Consider the following 14,751-nt stretch of genomic DNA (forward strand, 5'->3'; position numbering starts at 1 on the left):
TTAATCTTTAAAAATGAGGTTCTAGCTAAGTGCGGGGTTTCAGTGGTGAAATTTTGACCACGTGAACACATAAATAAATATTTACAGTCTTTGGCAAAACACATGACGTTTCTCAACCTATATGATAAATTTGTTTAGAAAAACATAAATAATTTACAAAAAATATGGTACATTCTAAATATTCACATCATCGTCATTCCCACACCATTGTACGGTTGACCCCACAACACGGAAACAGAAAACCTGCACGCTGTTGACAGTCGCTACATTTAATGAAGTCTCCCAACGCTTCGTTGGTCTCGGGAATACAGCTCCACACAAAAAAGTAAAAAGTGCAGCAAAACAACAACACAACAATCAACCTCAAAGGAAACAACAAAAATAATTTTATCAAAATGCAATGTGTACATTAAGACTAAAGTTATGGTTCGTTCCTGTTTGGCATAGAAATGTGATGACTCTTAACAGAAAGGGGAAAAAGATTTGCCCCCTATCAATCAGACAGACAGACTTCTCTTACTAAACCCCTTATGTGGAGTGGGATGAGTGACTATTTCCTGCAGAAAGATCATTCAACTTAAAGCAAAAAAATAAACCAACCAACAAAAAAACAAAAACAAAAACAAACGTGTGCATATTACACATGACTGATTATTGGGTGTGCCTGGCAAGACTAAATACTGATTCGTTTTCAGCGTTTGAATTAAAAGAATTCCATATACAGCAGATAGATAACAGTAACAAATATTGAACTAAAATCGCTGGCAACATTATATATTAAGGTTCCATCATAAACTCCTCATTATTCTCTATGTATTCTGTTACAGCTTCTAGCATGCTTCATCATGACAACCTAATATTATCAAGCCTCATATTTTCACAGGATTATATACTTATTAGATGTTTGTGTCTAGAATTATACTACATATGTGTTACTAGGCATATTTAAAATAAGTTACTGGTAAATGGAGCTGCATTCTATATTCACTTAATAAATATTAACAAAATATTTATAACTGGAACCTTAACGAAATGTATCATCAAATCAGGTAAAAGCAACTTGTCCGCAATTACCAAAGCCTAGATACGCCTTAGATGCGCCTTTTCCGGCCTGTGCGTCTGCTCTGGTTCCTCTCAGGCAGCAAAGCTGGGGAAGGAAGCTCAGGCAGGAGCCTCCCCGACGCCACAGCGGCACAAGCAGCAGCTGAAGCACAGCACTTTGCTCTGCTAACCTTTTACTTAAATGAGGTTTTGCCAAATCCACATCTGGAACCGCGTCACACCCATTTTGCAAGGATGTTTGTTCTTTGATGAAACTGCATCTCTACTGCACATGAGGGCTTTCATTGTAGGACAAGAGGAGAGTTCGTTTATTTTTGTAACTGTTTTACATGTTCCAATTATTAGTTACTCGGTAGCTTATGTCATTTGCTATGCCTGTTGTCTTCTACTCTCTCCTTACTAAAACATTACTTCAAATTTGAATTGACCCTTCTTTATAATTTATTTAATGGGATTTGTGTGTCATTGTAGAGCAACTCTAATTCAAGAATAGTGACAACTTTAAGCACCAAAAGTAGTTCAGCAATATTTTCATGCTTAATTTATCATAATGGCTTATGCACAGTATTCCCTTCAACTCCATATACACATAAATACAGTAAGTAATTACATTTTATATGTAAACGTCATTCTTTTTAAACAAACAAGAAAAAGCAATGTAATGGCATGCCCAATTTTCACTCCACATAAAGTCTCATATATCACCAAACTGGTTTCCTCTAGTGGGTTAGATGTTCATCTCTGAGTTCCATTGATATTTATCCTCTGAAGGCACTTGGGTTTGGGGTTGCTGGCAGGAGGTGAAGAACCATCAGAGTTAAGGTCAAGGGACAGGAGGTGCTGCTGGAGAGAGAAGCCGCAAGGACCACAATGAACTGAGGTGTCTAGGGACCATGGCATGCACAGGGCATTGCCGGAAATGCAGCAAATCTTGTTTAAATATCTACAAAAAGAAAAAAAAAGCAATAAACAATTAGCATAACTGGGCCATGGGTAGTGATTTATTTTGTTTTACCTAGAACCAGAAATATAGTTACTTTAATTAAAGATGAGATCTACCATATGGATGGATGGATGGATGGATGGATGGATGGATGGATGGAAGGAATGGAATGGATGGGTGGATGGATGGATGGATGGATGGGTGGATGGGTGGATGGATGAGATGGGTGGGTGGGTGGGTGGATGAGATGGATGGATGGATGGATGAGATGGGTGGGTGGATGGATGGATGGGTGGATGGGTGGGTGGATGAGATGGATGGATGATGAGATGGGTGGGTGGATGGATGGATGGGTGGATGGGTGGGTGGATGAGATGGATGGATGATGAGATGGGTGGGTGGATGGATGGATGGGTGGATGGGTGGGTGGATGAGATGGATGGATGGATGGATGGATGAAATGGATGGGTGGGTGGATGAAATGGGTGGGTGGGTGGATGAGATGGATGGATGGATGGATGGGTGGATGGATGATGAGATGGGTGGGTGGGTGGATGAGATGGATGGATGGGTGGATGGATGGGTGAGTGGGTTGGTGGATGAGATGAATGGGTGGATGAGATGAATTGATGGATGGATGAGATTGGGTTGGTGGTGGAGATGGATGGGTGGGTGGATGGGTGAGATGGGTGGGTGGGTGAGATGGATGGATGGGTGGATGGATGGGTGGGTGGATGGATGAGATGGGTGGGTGGATGAGATGGATGGATGGGTGGATGGATGGGTGGGTGGGTGGGTGAGATGGGTGGGTGGGTGGGTGGCTGAGATGGATGGATGGATGGGATAGATGAGTGGGTGGGGGTGGATGAAATGGATGGGTGGATGGATGGATGGATGAGATGGATGGGTGGGTGGGTGGATGGATGGATGGATGAGATGGATGGGTGGATGGATGGATGGATGAGATGGATGGGTGGGTGGGTGGATGGACTAGATGGATAGGTGGATAGGGTGGGTGGATGGATGGATGAGATGGGTGGGTGTGTGGGTGGGTGGATGGATGAATGAATGGATGGATGGATGAGATGGATGGTTGGGTGAATGGATGAGATGGATGGGCGGATGAGTAGATGGATGGATAGATGAGATGCATGGATGGATGAGACAGGTGGATGGATGGATGAGATAGGTGGGTGGATGAGATGGATGGATGGGTGGGTGGGTGGGTGGATGGAGGGATGAGTGGGTTGGTGGATGAGATGGATGAGTGCATGGGTGGGTGGCTGAGATGGATGGATGGATGGATAAGATGGATGGATAAGTGCTGGGTGGATGGATGATGAGTGGGTGGGTAAGTGGATGAGATGAGTGGATGGATGGATGGATGAGTAGGTGGGTGGATGAGATGGATGGATGGATGAGATGGATGTATTGATAGGTGGGTGGATGGATGGATGAGTAGGTGGGTGAGTGGATGAGATGAATGGATGGATGGGATAGATGAATGGGGTGAATGAAATGGTTGGGTGGATGTGTGGGTGGGTGGGTGGATGGATGGATGGATGAAATGGGTGAGTGGGTGGGTGGGTGAGTGGATGGATTAGATGGATAGGTGGATGGGTGGGTGGATGGATGGATGGATGAGATAGTTGGGTGGATGGATGGATGAGATGGGTGGGTGTGTGGGTGGGTGGATGGATGGATGGATGAGATGGGTGGGTGTGTGGGTGGGTGGGTGGATGGATGGATGGATGAGATGGGTGGCTGGGTGAATGGATGAGATGGGTGGATGAATGGATGGATGAGATATATGGGTGGATGGATGAATGATATGGATGGATGGGAGGAAATGAGATGCCTTGAAAGACATCCTAACATAAGGAGAAGAAAACCTCCACAGAAGCAAGCAGATAAATCAACCCCAACAGGGTTTTGCCCTGTTGGCCAGGCTGGTCTCGAACTCCTGACCTCAGGGGATCCACCCGCCTTGGCCTCCCAAAGGGCTAGGATTACAGGCATGAGCCACTGCCCCCAGCCAAACACATGATTTCCAATATGTGATTCTTGAGAAGCATCCCGAGCCTTATTTACTGCATCTGTGGAAGGGTAATGCACATTTGAAGGCATGGAATTAGAGCAGATGGGATTCAAGTTATCTTCCAGGTCTATAATATTTTGATTCAAATATACCTGTAGCGAGATAACTATAGAGAAACTCCTTCCTTCCTTCCTTCTTTCCTGCTTGCCTGCCATTGCTAATGCAAGGGTACCAATCTAAAATGGCGCCAGGAGCCTGGAAGTGGAGGAGATCTAGGAAACTCTAGGATATGGCACAATGAGGATGGGTGGGACCTGTAAATAATTGGAAAGTGTTCTACCAGAGGCATCCAAATGCAATTAAAAACAAAACAATCCAAGCTGACCAAATGAAATGGCTGCTTGGAATGTGCAGGGGGCTCATGTGTGGTATTGTGCATTAGGTTTATTGCCCTGATGTACAGCTTTTGTAAGTGGAAGAGCGCACTGTGTACCCCTTTCCCTTTCCGGGTGCCACATGCCTTCCCCACTAACCTGAAGTGCTCACACTCACCTCTGCATTCGTACTTGAGGTCTGAGAAATAGACCATTTCTTGAGAGAAGACAAATAGACCCAGCCGCCCGCCAGCGTAGGTTTGGTCATAGATAGGTCCTGAGTCTGCCATGACCTGTTTTCCTTCATGCACTAAGACCCTAAAAATTGTGTTTAAAAAGAAGAAGAGGAAAGAAAGACAACATGAACTCTGTGAAGCATTCACCAGTGGTGGAAGGTCGGCTCCAGACACAAGCTGTGGATACTCTGCCCAGGGCTTCAGTGCCCCAGGGGGCATTGCTGGCTTTCTCCTTTGGAGCTCCAGCCACCCCTGGTGCAGCACTGATCCAGGGCACGCCTTCCTTCTTGCAACCACACTATTGTCACAATCTGTGAGTTCACTTACAGTCACCCAGGCAAGGGCTTTAGAGGAGACTCTACCTTTGGTGGGGTGAGGAGGAAGCTTCCCACTTCCTGGGAAGACGCACCAGACTCTCCCTACTTCACCTTGTGCTAAAACCATGAGCTCATCGGCTCTCCTCCCCACTGTGGAAGCTGCGTGGGAGCAGGACTGGATACACCAAGCCCCCGACAGGAGGATGGGGCATCAATGTGAATAAACAGGAGGCCCCCTAGGGAAACGTTCCAGCGAGGCCACGAGCCTGCACTTCACCCACACAGATCTGCCCTCTATTGCCAGGGACTCACACACTCCTGGCATCTGTCTAGAGTCCAGCCTGATCTTGGTGCTTATTAACTTTGAAAAAACAAAAACACCTTGATTTTAAATTGACCACATTTTGTTTGAATAAAAATCAATTATAAATGCTGTTAAGCCAAGGGAAAAGATTCTGTTGGGCTAACCGTGTCAAAACTTCATACAACCGTGTTTTAAATTCAGCCATTTACATCAGGTACAAATCTAGTCTCCAATAAAGCACATGCTAATTCTGCAAAGATGCAGTTATTTTAATTGCAGGTGTTCTCCCCTGCCTGGGGTATTCATTAGGAGAAAATATGGTTATCATCCCAAAACAAAGCAGATTGTATATTCTCCTTTTCAACCATTTTTTAAAAATACTTAATATTTAGTAGAGATGCAGGATAGAAAAGAGAAAGCAGTTAATGACGAAGAATCCAGATTAAAACAAAAAGTTAGAATTCACTTGAGCCTATTTGTCTATTAATGTTCAAACGTGCCGTCCGATGGGAAGCCCCTTGGAAGAAATGCAGCTGTGCTGACCTGCCCTCACCTGATGTAGCCGGTCTTGGGCCTGTGAGTCAGGTGCCACCTATAGGCCGTGTAGTCCTTCCAGCCAATGTTCCTGGGGTCGTGCCATAAGGTTCGCACCTGAGAGAGAACATAGCACTCTTGAGTGCCATGGGCACCCGGAGCCTTAACCACAGCTCCGTAACACCAAGCAGGAAGCAAAAACATGACTTTGCAAGTTCATGCTTAAGGCTCATGGTGCTCCATATGTCTCTGATGTGTTTATCATCCAAATCTCTACTGTGGATTGAAGCCCATGGACAGAGAGTGTAGCTCAGGGCTGAGAGCCTAGGCACCTGACCCTCAGATTCCTGGATTGAAGAGCCCAGGCACCTGATCGTCAGATTCCTGGGTTCATGTCTGGATCTTCTCTTTCCTTGATATGGGATGTTGGGCAAAATTCTTGAAGTTTTGATATTCAATTCTCCCTAGCTTCAATTTTTAAAATATTTTTTTCATATTACATCTTTGATCATTATGTCCTATGCTCACTCCCTATCTCCAGAAGAGGGTAAAAGAGGTTTAATTTGTAAAAGGATTAGCAACTGTATTTAACTGGTAATTATCAACTGTGTTGAGTTGTAACCCCAGGCACAGTGTCTATAATAAAGTAAGATTATTAAAATAACTGTGCCTGGAGTTAAAATTAATAAAGACAAAAGTGGGGTCTCTAGATTGGGCTAGTCCTGCTGAAACACTCTGCAGCCACAGTGGCACAGAGGAGATGTGTGGGCCTGGCCAGCCAACCTCACCTGCCCCGGCGTGTTCCCCGTGTGCCACAGCGCGTTCCTCAGGTGCTCGCCCGTCCCTGTGGTGGAGTTCACCACCTTGAGGGACACGCCGGAGTAGCCATAGGCCCGCGTGGGCTGGTCCTCCCAGTAGGTCTGCGTCACCTGCTTCCACATCACCACATAGAAGCGGCTGCTTGACTGGTAACCAAAGACGAAGCCGGCATAGTCGTCGTCTCGGTCAGTGTTTACGTAGAATGTGCCACTGAAGTCCACGGACCCAAACTCGTCAAAACCTGGATGCAACGCCATAAGGTTTCGTTAGAAACACCTTTCAGGTGGCCGGGAGTAGTGACTCATATCCTGTAATCCCAGCACTTTGAGAGGCCGAGGTGGGCAGATCACCTGAGGTCGAGTTCGAGACTGGTCTGACCAACATGGTGAAACCTTGTCTCTACTAAAAATACAAAAATTAGCCGGGCATGGTGGTGGGCACCTGTAATCCCAGCTACTCAGGAGGCTGAGGCAGGAGAATCACTTGAACCCGGGAAAAAAGGTTGCAGTGAACTGAGATTGTACCACTTATACTCCAGCCTGGGGGACAAGAGCAAGACTCCATCTCAAAAAAAAAAAAGAAAAAAAAAAAAAAAGAAACAGGTTTCAGGCAATCCCCAGCTTGGCCCTGTGACCATCTGACAGTGGATGCCCAGCAGGCAGGGCGGGCTCCCCTCATCATCCCACTGGGCTCTTTTACCATGAGATTAGTGGAATTGAAGGTATTTCTTTTAGATCCAACTTACAAGAGTTCTGAGAGGATTATGAGGTCCCATTTCATAGACCAAGTCTATAAAATAAAATGGTTTACTGAAATTTCAGAGACTTCAGAGCAGCAGGTGCATGTACCTGTCAAGGTTATTTAGGCAGACAGTTTCACAGACCATGGAAGGATGGGGGCTTCCAGAAAGACCACATGGCATCCCACCTGCATGATCTTAAAGTGCAGTCTGCATCCTCTGTGGGCACCTCCCCCGGAAAAATGCTGGCACCACCGCCGTGTCTCAGAGACTCACCTACAGCGATGCCAGGGTCCGAGTTGGCTGTCTGAACCAGCTCCTTGCCTTGATGGCGAATGACCCAGTTGGGATCAATTTGGGTGGTCCCTTTGGGATCCAAGGGGACCATCTGGAAGTTCCTGAAGTCTGTCTCACTGATGGCATTGTTTTCAGGACACACATCATCAATATCTGGGATGTTGTCATTGTCAAAATCATCTTTACAAATATCACCCCGTCCATCACCTATGCACAAAGAACAAGCAAAAAAAAAAAAAAAAAAAAAAAACACAAACAAAAACAAAGAAGCAAAGTCGGTGGTCGGTGGTTTGCCATTTGCTTTTCCATGTCTGAGAAACATGAGTGCATCTTTCCCAGAACATCTAAGACTGAATGCTTTGCAGTGTTTTGTGGATTCTTCTCAACAATCTCCAAAACATTTGACTTCACAGGAACCTCAACTCTTTTCACAAAATTTTTGTGATAAATACACAGCAAAGGCCAGCACAGCAAATTCACATAAAGCCATTTCTCACCGTGTTCCAAACTCAGTGCTGCAGGTATAAGACCTGAATGGCTGTCAAGCAATATCAACCTGCATTTCCAGCTTTGTGTTTGGATAGTTTTCTGAATGTCTGTTATTACTTTTCTTAGTCATCCTTGCCTTTTATAGTCTATTTGGCATTAAAGCAGAACTCACACTAAAAGGGTTTTTCCTAGGGAGACATGGACTTCCGCTGTTTAGTGGGTCCTTGTCAAGTTTTCAGCGGGGTTGTGGCATGGTGGGGAGTGGGGATGAGGTGGGCCTGGTGCAAACGGGGATGATGAATTTGCCATATGTGTCCTGTCTATCAGTCTACGGCAATGACGATAACCTGACAGGCAGATTGCAATGTACTGAATTAGCTATCACATGGCCTGCTGTTTTAGAAGGAGGAAAGGCAAGTTGGATTGAATATCTCATCATATTCTTCAACTAGTTTCCGTTCTTTCAAGAACATACTCCACCTACCACGTGGCAGGCACGTAGTTGGTATCAGGGCATTCTGAAATGCTGAAATGCTGCTCTGCCTATCAGCTTCTCTCTGTCCCAGTCTCTCCCTGGGGAAAGGCTGCATGGGGAGCAAGCCCCTGCATGCCCGAACACGGAGTCCAGATGAGGCTTGCTGTGCTACTCCATCCCTTCATGCTGCTCGGGAAGAACACAGGAGCTGCCCTTCTGATCCCAGCATCTCCCACGTACTTCTGAGTCATGCTGTCTCAGATGCCCCTCAAGTCCTTATCTCCCTCTGTCAAGGACGTGGCTTCCAAAGAGAGCCTGTGTCAGCCAGGCCCCACTCCAAGTGAGGGCCACTTTCTCACAGCCTCCCCGGAAGCCCCAGAGCACAGCTGTGCCCTTGTTTATTACTCAGGGACGCTGACTTAGAGGACTGCAGCCCATCCAGCTCCTTCCTTGGGCCCCCGTGGCTATGGGCCACCTATTCATGCTCACTGCTGAGCAAAGCAGCTCTTCCTCTCGTGCTTCATACTCGTGCCACTTTTGTTGGCTTTGCTTTCAAAAAAAACCCTGCCTGTCCCCTGCCTGGCCCCATACACCAAATTCCCAATTCATCCTACGTTTGTAACCCGCATTCTTTCTAGGAGATCGTCAACAATCTGGAAGTTATATGGAGGCAGGGATTTCTCCTCCTCCCGACGTGCACACACACTTGAGGCAGCACACCTGTTGAAGGGCACACACACAGCCAAGAATGTGTTGAGTGTCAGGGGAGAAGAAACTCATATTGCATGGACCCACAGCTTTAAGAGGCCCAAAGTCATTGCCCTTTTTCCAGCAGCAGATTTAAGATGATCTCCGTGCATACATATCTCTGCCCTGGCGGGTTGCTCAGAAGCCGTTTTCCTCCACGCCCATGAGCTGAGAGAGCACCCACCGTCCAAGTCCTCCTGGTCTGGGTTGAACACAAGCCGGCAGTTGTCCCTGTCATCGGGGACGCCATCGTTGTCATCATCGGGGTCACAGGCGTCGCCCTGGCCGTCTCTGTCATGGTCAGCCTGGTTGGCGTTGGAGATGTAGGGGCAGTTGTCCTGGTTGTTCTGGTGGCCGTCGTCATCTATGTCCTCGTTGTTGTCACACTGGTCCCCAACAAGGTCATTGTCCACGTCGGTCTAGGGGATGGGGCGTGAGAGAAACAGCAGAGGACTGCCAGTTTGAGGAGGTGGAGAGGAACCAGCAGGACGCAAGCCTGAGAGCCGGCCTCCTCGTCCTGCAGCACAAGCCCCAGGGCCACGCAGGGGCGGCTGGCCCGAGGTCACACTGACCCTGATGTCAGGACAAGCACTGGGGCCAGGCCTCTCGGTCCAGGAATCTCTCCACCCTCTGCCACCTCTTCACAGTAATTCACTTCACTAAAGGAAGATGTGCTTCTTCACTGGAAAAGCATGAACTACCAGGTAATTATGTCTCTTTTTTACACCATTTGCTATAATATATCCGACGAGCTGCATCAAGATAACTGTCCTCCCTTGTCTCTTTCAAACGCAAACCTGGAAATGAAGCCAATTCCTATGTTGGCATCAGGAAAATGGGGAGAGAATTCTGTGAAGACACAACCTCGCTCCAGCTGATGAGGTGAAGGCGTCTATACATTTGGCCTGTGGCCACTGAGATACAAGAATAGTGCTGAGATTTGAGTTGAGTAAATGTTTTCAATTGAAATCACTGAAAACTCCATGTTATTCTGTCTTTGTGGAGCTCATGGAAAACTCCCAAGGCCCCATGGAGGGGACCGATGAGGACCTGAGACCCACCTGCCCACGGCTGCCCTCACCTGGTCAGGGTTGTGCACCAGGGGCAGTTGTCATAGTGATCCCCCACACTGCCACCATCCCTGCGTCCCTCTGATGAGGACCCCCAACCCCGCCTGCCTGCGGCTGCCCTCACCTGGTCAGGGTTGTGCACCAGGGGGCAGTTGTCACAGTGATCCCCCACACCATCACCATCCGTGTCCCTCTGGTCAGTGTTGTAGACGTAGGGACAATTGTCTCGTTCATTGAAGACATCTGTAGGTGTTTAAAGGGGGAAGAAAACAAAAACAAACCAGAAGGACAGGTGAGTTTAGAAAAAGCACATTGTTTTTCCTATCACACGAAATTGCTTACAGTCACATTCTATTTAATTATAATAAAAAGACACCTAAGAATGTAGTAAAATATAAAGACTATTAGATTTTAGAAGAACATATGACATATTTCATTACAATTCAAATACCTTTCATTTGAAATAGAACCAACTTTTGGAGATTTCTGGGTAATGTTGCAGGAGGGGTAGCTGAATGTGCTGTCGCTGTGTAAATCTGAGCTTGCTAAATTGCTTATTTCTCCCTAATACCCACTTGGAAAGTATGCGTTGAGTTCCCAGGAGCTTATCATCCATGCACGAGTAGGAAAAAAACAATGGCAGAGAGTGGCAGGGTTTTTAGATGTCATATCTTATTTTAAGAAATCTGAAAGTGATGAGTTGCATTGATACTGAAGTTACAAAAATATAAACTAGCACTGAACTAAACAATACCATCAGTGACAGTGTCACAAATGACAGAGCAAAATGTTACACGGCAGCGAGTCCACAGGAAGAGCCAGAACTGAGCTGAGACGCTCGCCTTGCTTTGGTCAGGTGAGGTCTGGAGAAAGGAAGTAAGTAGCCCCTAAAAAATAAAAATGGAAGGGACTGGAGCTTAAGATCTGCATCCAGCACATCACAGACGCCATCCTGGATGGGGAGCCGAGGAGCCCCCTGGCCACCACGAGCCCTCAGACAGCAACCCACCACATTCCCGGAGAACGAGACGAGGGTGGAGGCAGAAATCAGTGGAAAAGATCAGACTGAGAAACCCGCTGTGAGACAGAACAGCAGGTTGGGGCGGCTCAGAAGGGGGGTGGCTGGCGCTGGGCTGGGAAGAAGACCCCACGAGGCGCAGTGTGGAGGAGCTGGGGCCGAGCTCCAGCGTGGACGCGAGCCTGCCCCCAGCTCTTGCTGGTTCTACAGAAGCACTCGCCTGGTCTCCAGGCACCCCGAGAGAAGGCACGGCCATGCGGTGACGGTGGCACTGGGTTGCAGAGCTCGCTTACCAAGGCCAGCGAACTCTCCGGGTAAAGCAGCAACCGGGTTCAGTGGCAGAGGTAACCACAATACACCCATGTTATTCTAACTCCTAGAAGCTCAGTTTGATGAAAACATGTAATGGCTTCTTGGAATTTTTGAATGAAGGGTGAACATTAGAAAAGATGCCATGAAGAAGCACGAGGCCCAGGACTGCAAGGCTGGGGTCAGAGAGAGGAGGATACCAAATGCATAGCTTTCTCTAGGGCGATCCTGTGGCTGGTGCCCCCTGACCTTCAGGAAAAGGCAAGGCAGAATAAGCATGGGCCCCTACGGGAATAACTGAATGAATCATTTAATCTTATAGTAGTGTAAAAATGAAAGGAGCTTATCAAAATTCAGAATAAAACATGAAACTTGCAAATGCCTCCAATTGTGACCCTTAAAATGCATGCATTGGGCCAGGCGCGGTGGCTCACACCTGTAATCCCAGCACTTTGGGAGGCCAAGGCAGGCGGATCACTTGAGGTCAGGAGTTTGACACCAGCCTGGCCAACATGGCGAAACCTCGTCTCTACTTAAAATACAAAATTAGCTAGGCATGGTGGTGTGCACCTGTTATCCCAGCTACTCAGGAGGCTGAAGCAGGAGATTCACTTGAACCCAGAAGGTGGAGATTGCAGTGAGCCAAGATGGTGCTACTGCCCTGGGCAACAATAGTGAAACTCCATCTCAAAAAAAAAAAGTGCACACGTGGGAAGGAGCAGAAGCACCCACCGTCTCCATCAATGTCCACGGAGCAGGCATCACCCTCTCCATTGTTGTCTGTGTCGATCTGGGCAGGGTTGTGCACGTAAGGGCAGTTGTCACAGCGGTCCCCAACCTCATCCTTGTCATAGTCAGCCTGGCGGGGATTGAAGAGGAGCTGGCAGTTGTCCTGGAAAACCAAGAAAGGCAAGACTTTAACGAAGATCATAGGAATGTGTGTCGGGCTGTTTAGCACTTATAAGTTATGTACTCAAGGTTGATGAAAATCAGTATAGAAATCAAACAAACACAAAAGCCAGTTAGGGCTGGACGGTGACTCACACCTTTAATCACAGCTGGGCGCTGTGGCTCACACCTGTAATCCCAGCACTTCAAAAAGCCAGTTAGGGTGGGGCACGGAGGCTCACACCTTTAATCCCAGCACTATGGGAGGCTGAGGTGGGCGGATCACCTGAGGTCAGGAGTTCAAGACCAGGGCCGGGCGAAGTGGCTCACACCTTTAATCCCAGTGCTTTAAAAAGCCAATTAGGGCCGGGCACAGTGGCTCACACCTTTAATCCCAGCCATGCGTGGGGGCTCACACCTTTAATCCCAGTGCTTTAAAAAGCCAGTTAGGCCCGGGCACAGTGGCTCACACCATTAATCCCAGCACTTTGGGAGGCCAAGGCAGGCGGGTCACCTGAGGTCAGGAGTTCGAGACCAGCCTGGCCAACATGGTGAAACCCCATCTCTCCTAAAAATACAAAAAATGAGCCGGGCGTGGTGGTGTGCGCCTGTAATGCCAGTTACTCAGGAGACTGAGGCAGGAGAATCGCTTGAACCCAGGAGGTGGAGATTGCAGTGAGCCAAGATCATGCCATTGCACTCCAGCCTGGGTGACCAAAAAAAAAAAAAAAAAAGAGCCCTTGCCAAACACTTTTTCAATATCAAATCATTTTATCATTATTTATGCATCTGTCTTTTGTTGAAAATTTGTAGATTGCTAAGGCAAAAGTGGTATATCATACACTTCATGGTGAGGAGAGATATGTAAATATCAAATAAATGAATGGATTAGTGAGTCAATGTCTCCCATCAAAGTCAGATGTAAGAAAGCAGTGAGTAAAATCTTGATCTATTCTTGCTAGAGCTGTTTTATGTACAAATACATTAAACCATTTGTGTTTGCAGCAATTTTCTCAGAAAAATGGTAATATTTTAAATGTTGCCATAAAGGCAAGTCTATCACTCATGGTGGTGTCAGCCTTGCCCATCACTGGCTCCTCAGCAGAAGGAGAGGAGGTCTTCTATTTTTGTGCAGTTAAAATAGAAAAAATTATTCAAAACATTTCCGGCAGCACACCCTGGGCAGCCCCATGCACTGAGGTAAAATCCGCTTTTGCAAAGGACTGTCTTTACAGTGGCCTTTGGGAACTGCCTATGCACAAACGCTTGCAGGACAACAGCAGTTACGTTGACAAGGGCTGTTTGGTATAAAGCGGCCTCCTGTGGACCTCGCTGCTCCTGGAACCCAGGGCAGGTGGTGGCACAAGCTGCTCCTACCTTCTCATCGGTCACACCGTCATTGTCGTCGTCATCATCACAGGCATCGCCAATCCCGTCCTTGTCAAAGTCTTCCTGCCCAGAATTTGGCAGATGGGGGCAGTTATCCTGCAATTAGAGAAGGTAGAATACTTGGAAAAACATTTAGGAAAGCGCCTCTTTCAGGAATGCAGGTGAAATGAAACCAGCATGGCGCCAAGGAAGGAAGCATGCCCTGTCTGTCCTCGATCTCAAGCGGGAGCTCAGAGAGGAGCCAGGAGGTCAGAGGCGCATGAATTTCTTCTCAGCTCCTGCCCTGGAAATTATGTCACCACTACTCACGAGGGAGACAAAAGAAACTTGTGTTCGGAGCCCAGAATCCCAGTGAGGTTGCCAAACAACTGCAGAAACAAGAAGAGAATGACAAGGTATTGCTCTGAGAGAACACGGGAGAGAAAAGAGGCTTTAGTGGTGCTTTCCTTCCCACAGACTTCAGCTCATAAATCAAAATGCCAAAGCTTATAAACGTTTAACCCTCACCAGTCAAAAGATCTCAAAGAAAAGAGTCTTTCGAATATGTATGTGATATGTTCAGAAACCAGGGCTGAGAACTTGAAATTATCTGCTAACTCAGCTTTTCACGGTGAGTGGGTAATGCATGTAATTGGGCAAAAAACTCCTTTCATTTCAGTCCAATTATACCACAATTTAAAGCTGAGCTGTGCAGACACTAACA

The 14,751-nt window shown here is 47.2% G+C and overlaps 1 protein-coding gene across 1 annotated transcript in view; it reads right to left on the reverse strand.

Moving 5' to 3' along the window:
- Window positions 1-253: 253 nt before the first annotated feature.
- Window positions 254-14,751, reverse strand: part of THBS2 (thrombospondin 2) — a 39,359-nt gene continuing 24,861 nt past the window's right edge. The window contains exons 15-23 of the mRNA XM_019030006.4: window positions 14,037-14,144; window positions 12,504-12,663; window positions 10,569-10,687; window positions 9,559-9,793; window positions 7,643-7,870; window positions 6,597-6,868; window positions 5,828-5,925; window positions 4,596-4,735; window positions 254-2,005 (exon numbers count right to left, since the gene is read on the reverse strand). Coding sequence (XP_018885551.1) covers window positions 1,998-2,005; window positions 4,596-4,735; window positions 5,828-5,925; window positions 6,597-6,868; window positions 7,643-7,870; window positions 9,559-9,793; window positions 10,569-10,687; window positions 12,504-12,663; window positions 14,037-14,144 — 1,368 coding nt within the window. The 3' untranslated portion in view covers window positions 254-1,997. The remainder of the gene's footprint in view (window positions 2,006-4,595; window positions 4,736-5,827; window positions 5,926-6,596; window positions 6,869-7,642; window positions 7,871-9,558; window positions 9,794-10,568; window positions 10,688-12,503; window positions 12,664-14,036; window positions 14,145-14,751) is intronic.

This window comes from Gorilla gorilla, chromosome 5, assembly GCF_029281585.2.
Source record: "Gorilla gorilla gorilla isolate KB3781 chromosome 5, NHGRI_mGorGor1-v2.1_pri, whole genome shotgun sequence".
In the NCBI taxonomy this organism is placed as follows: Eukaryota; Metazoa; Chordata; class Mammalia; order Primates; family Hominidae; genus Gorilla; species Gorilla gorilla.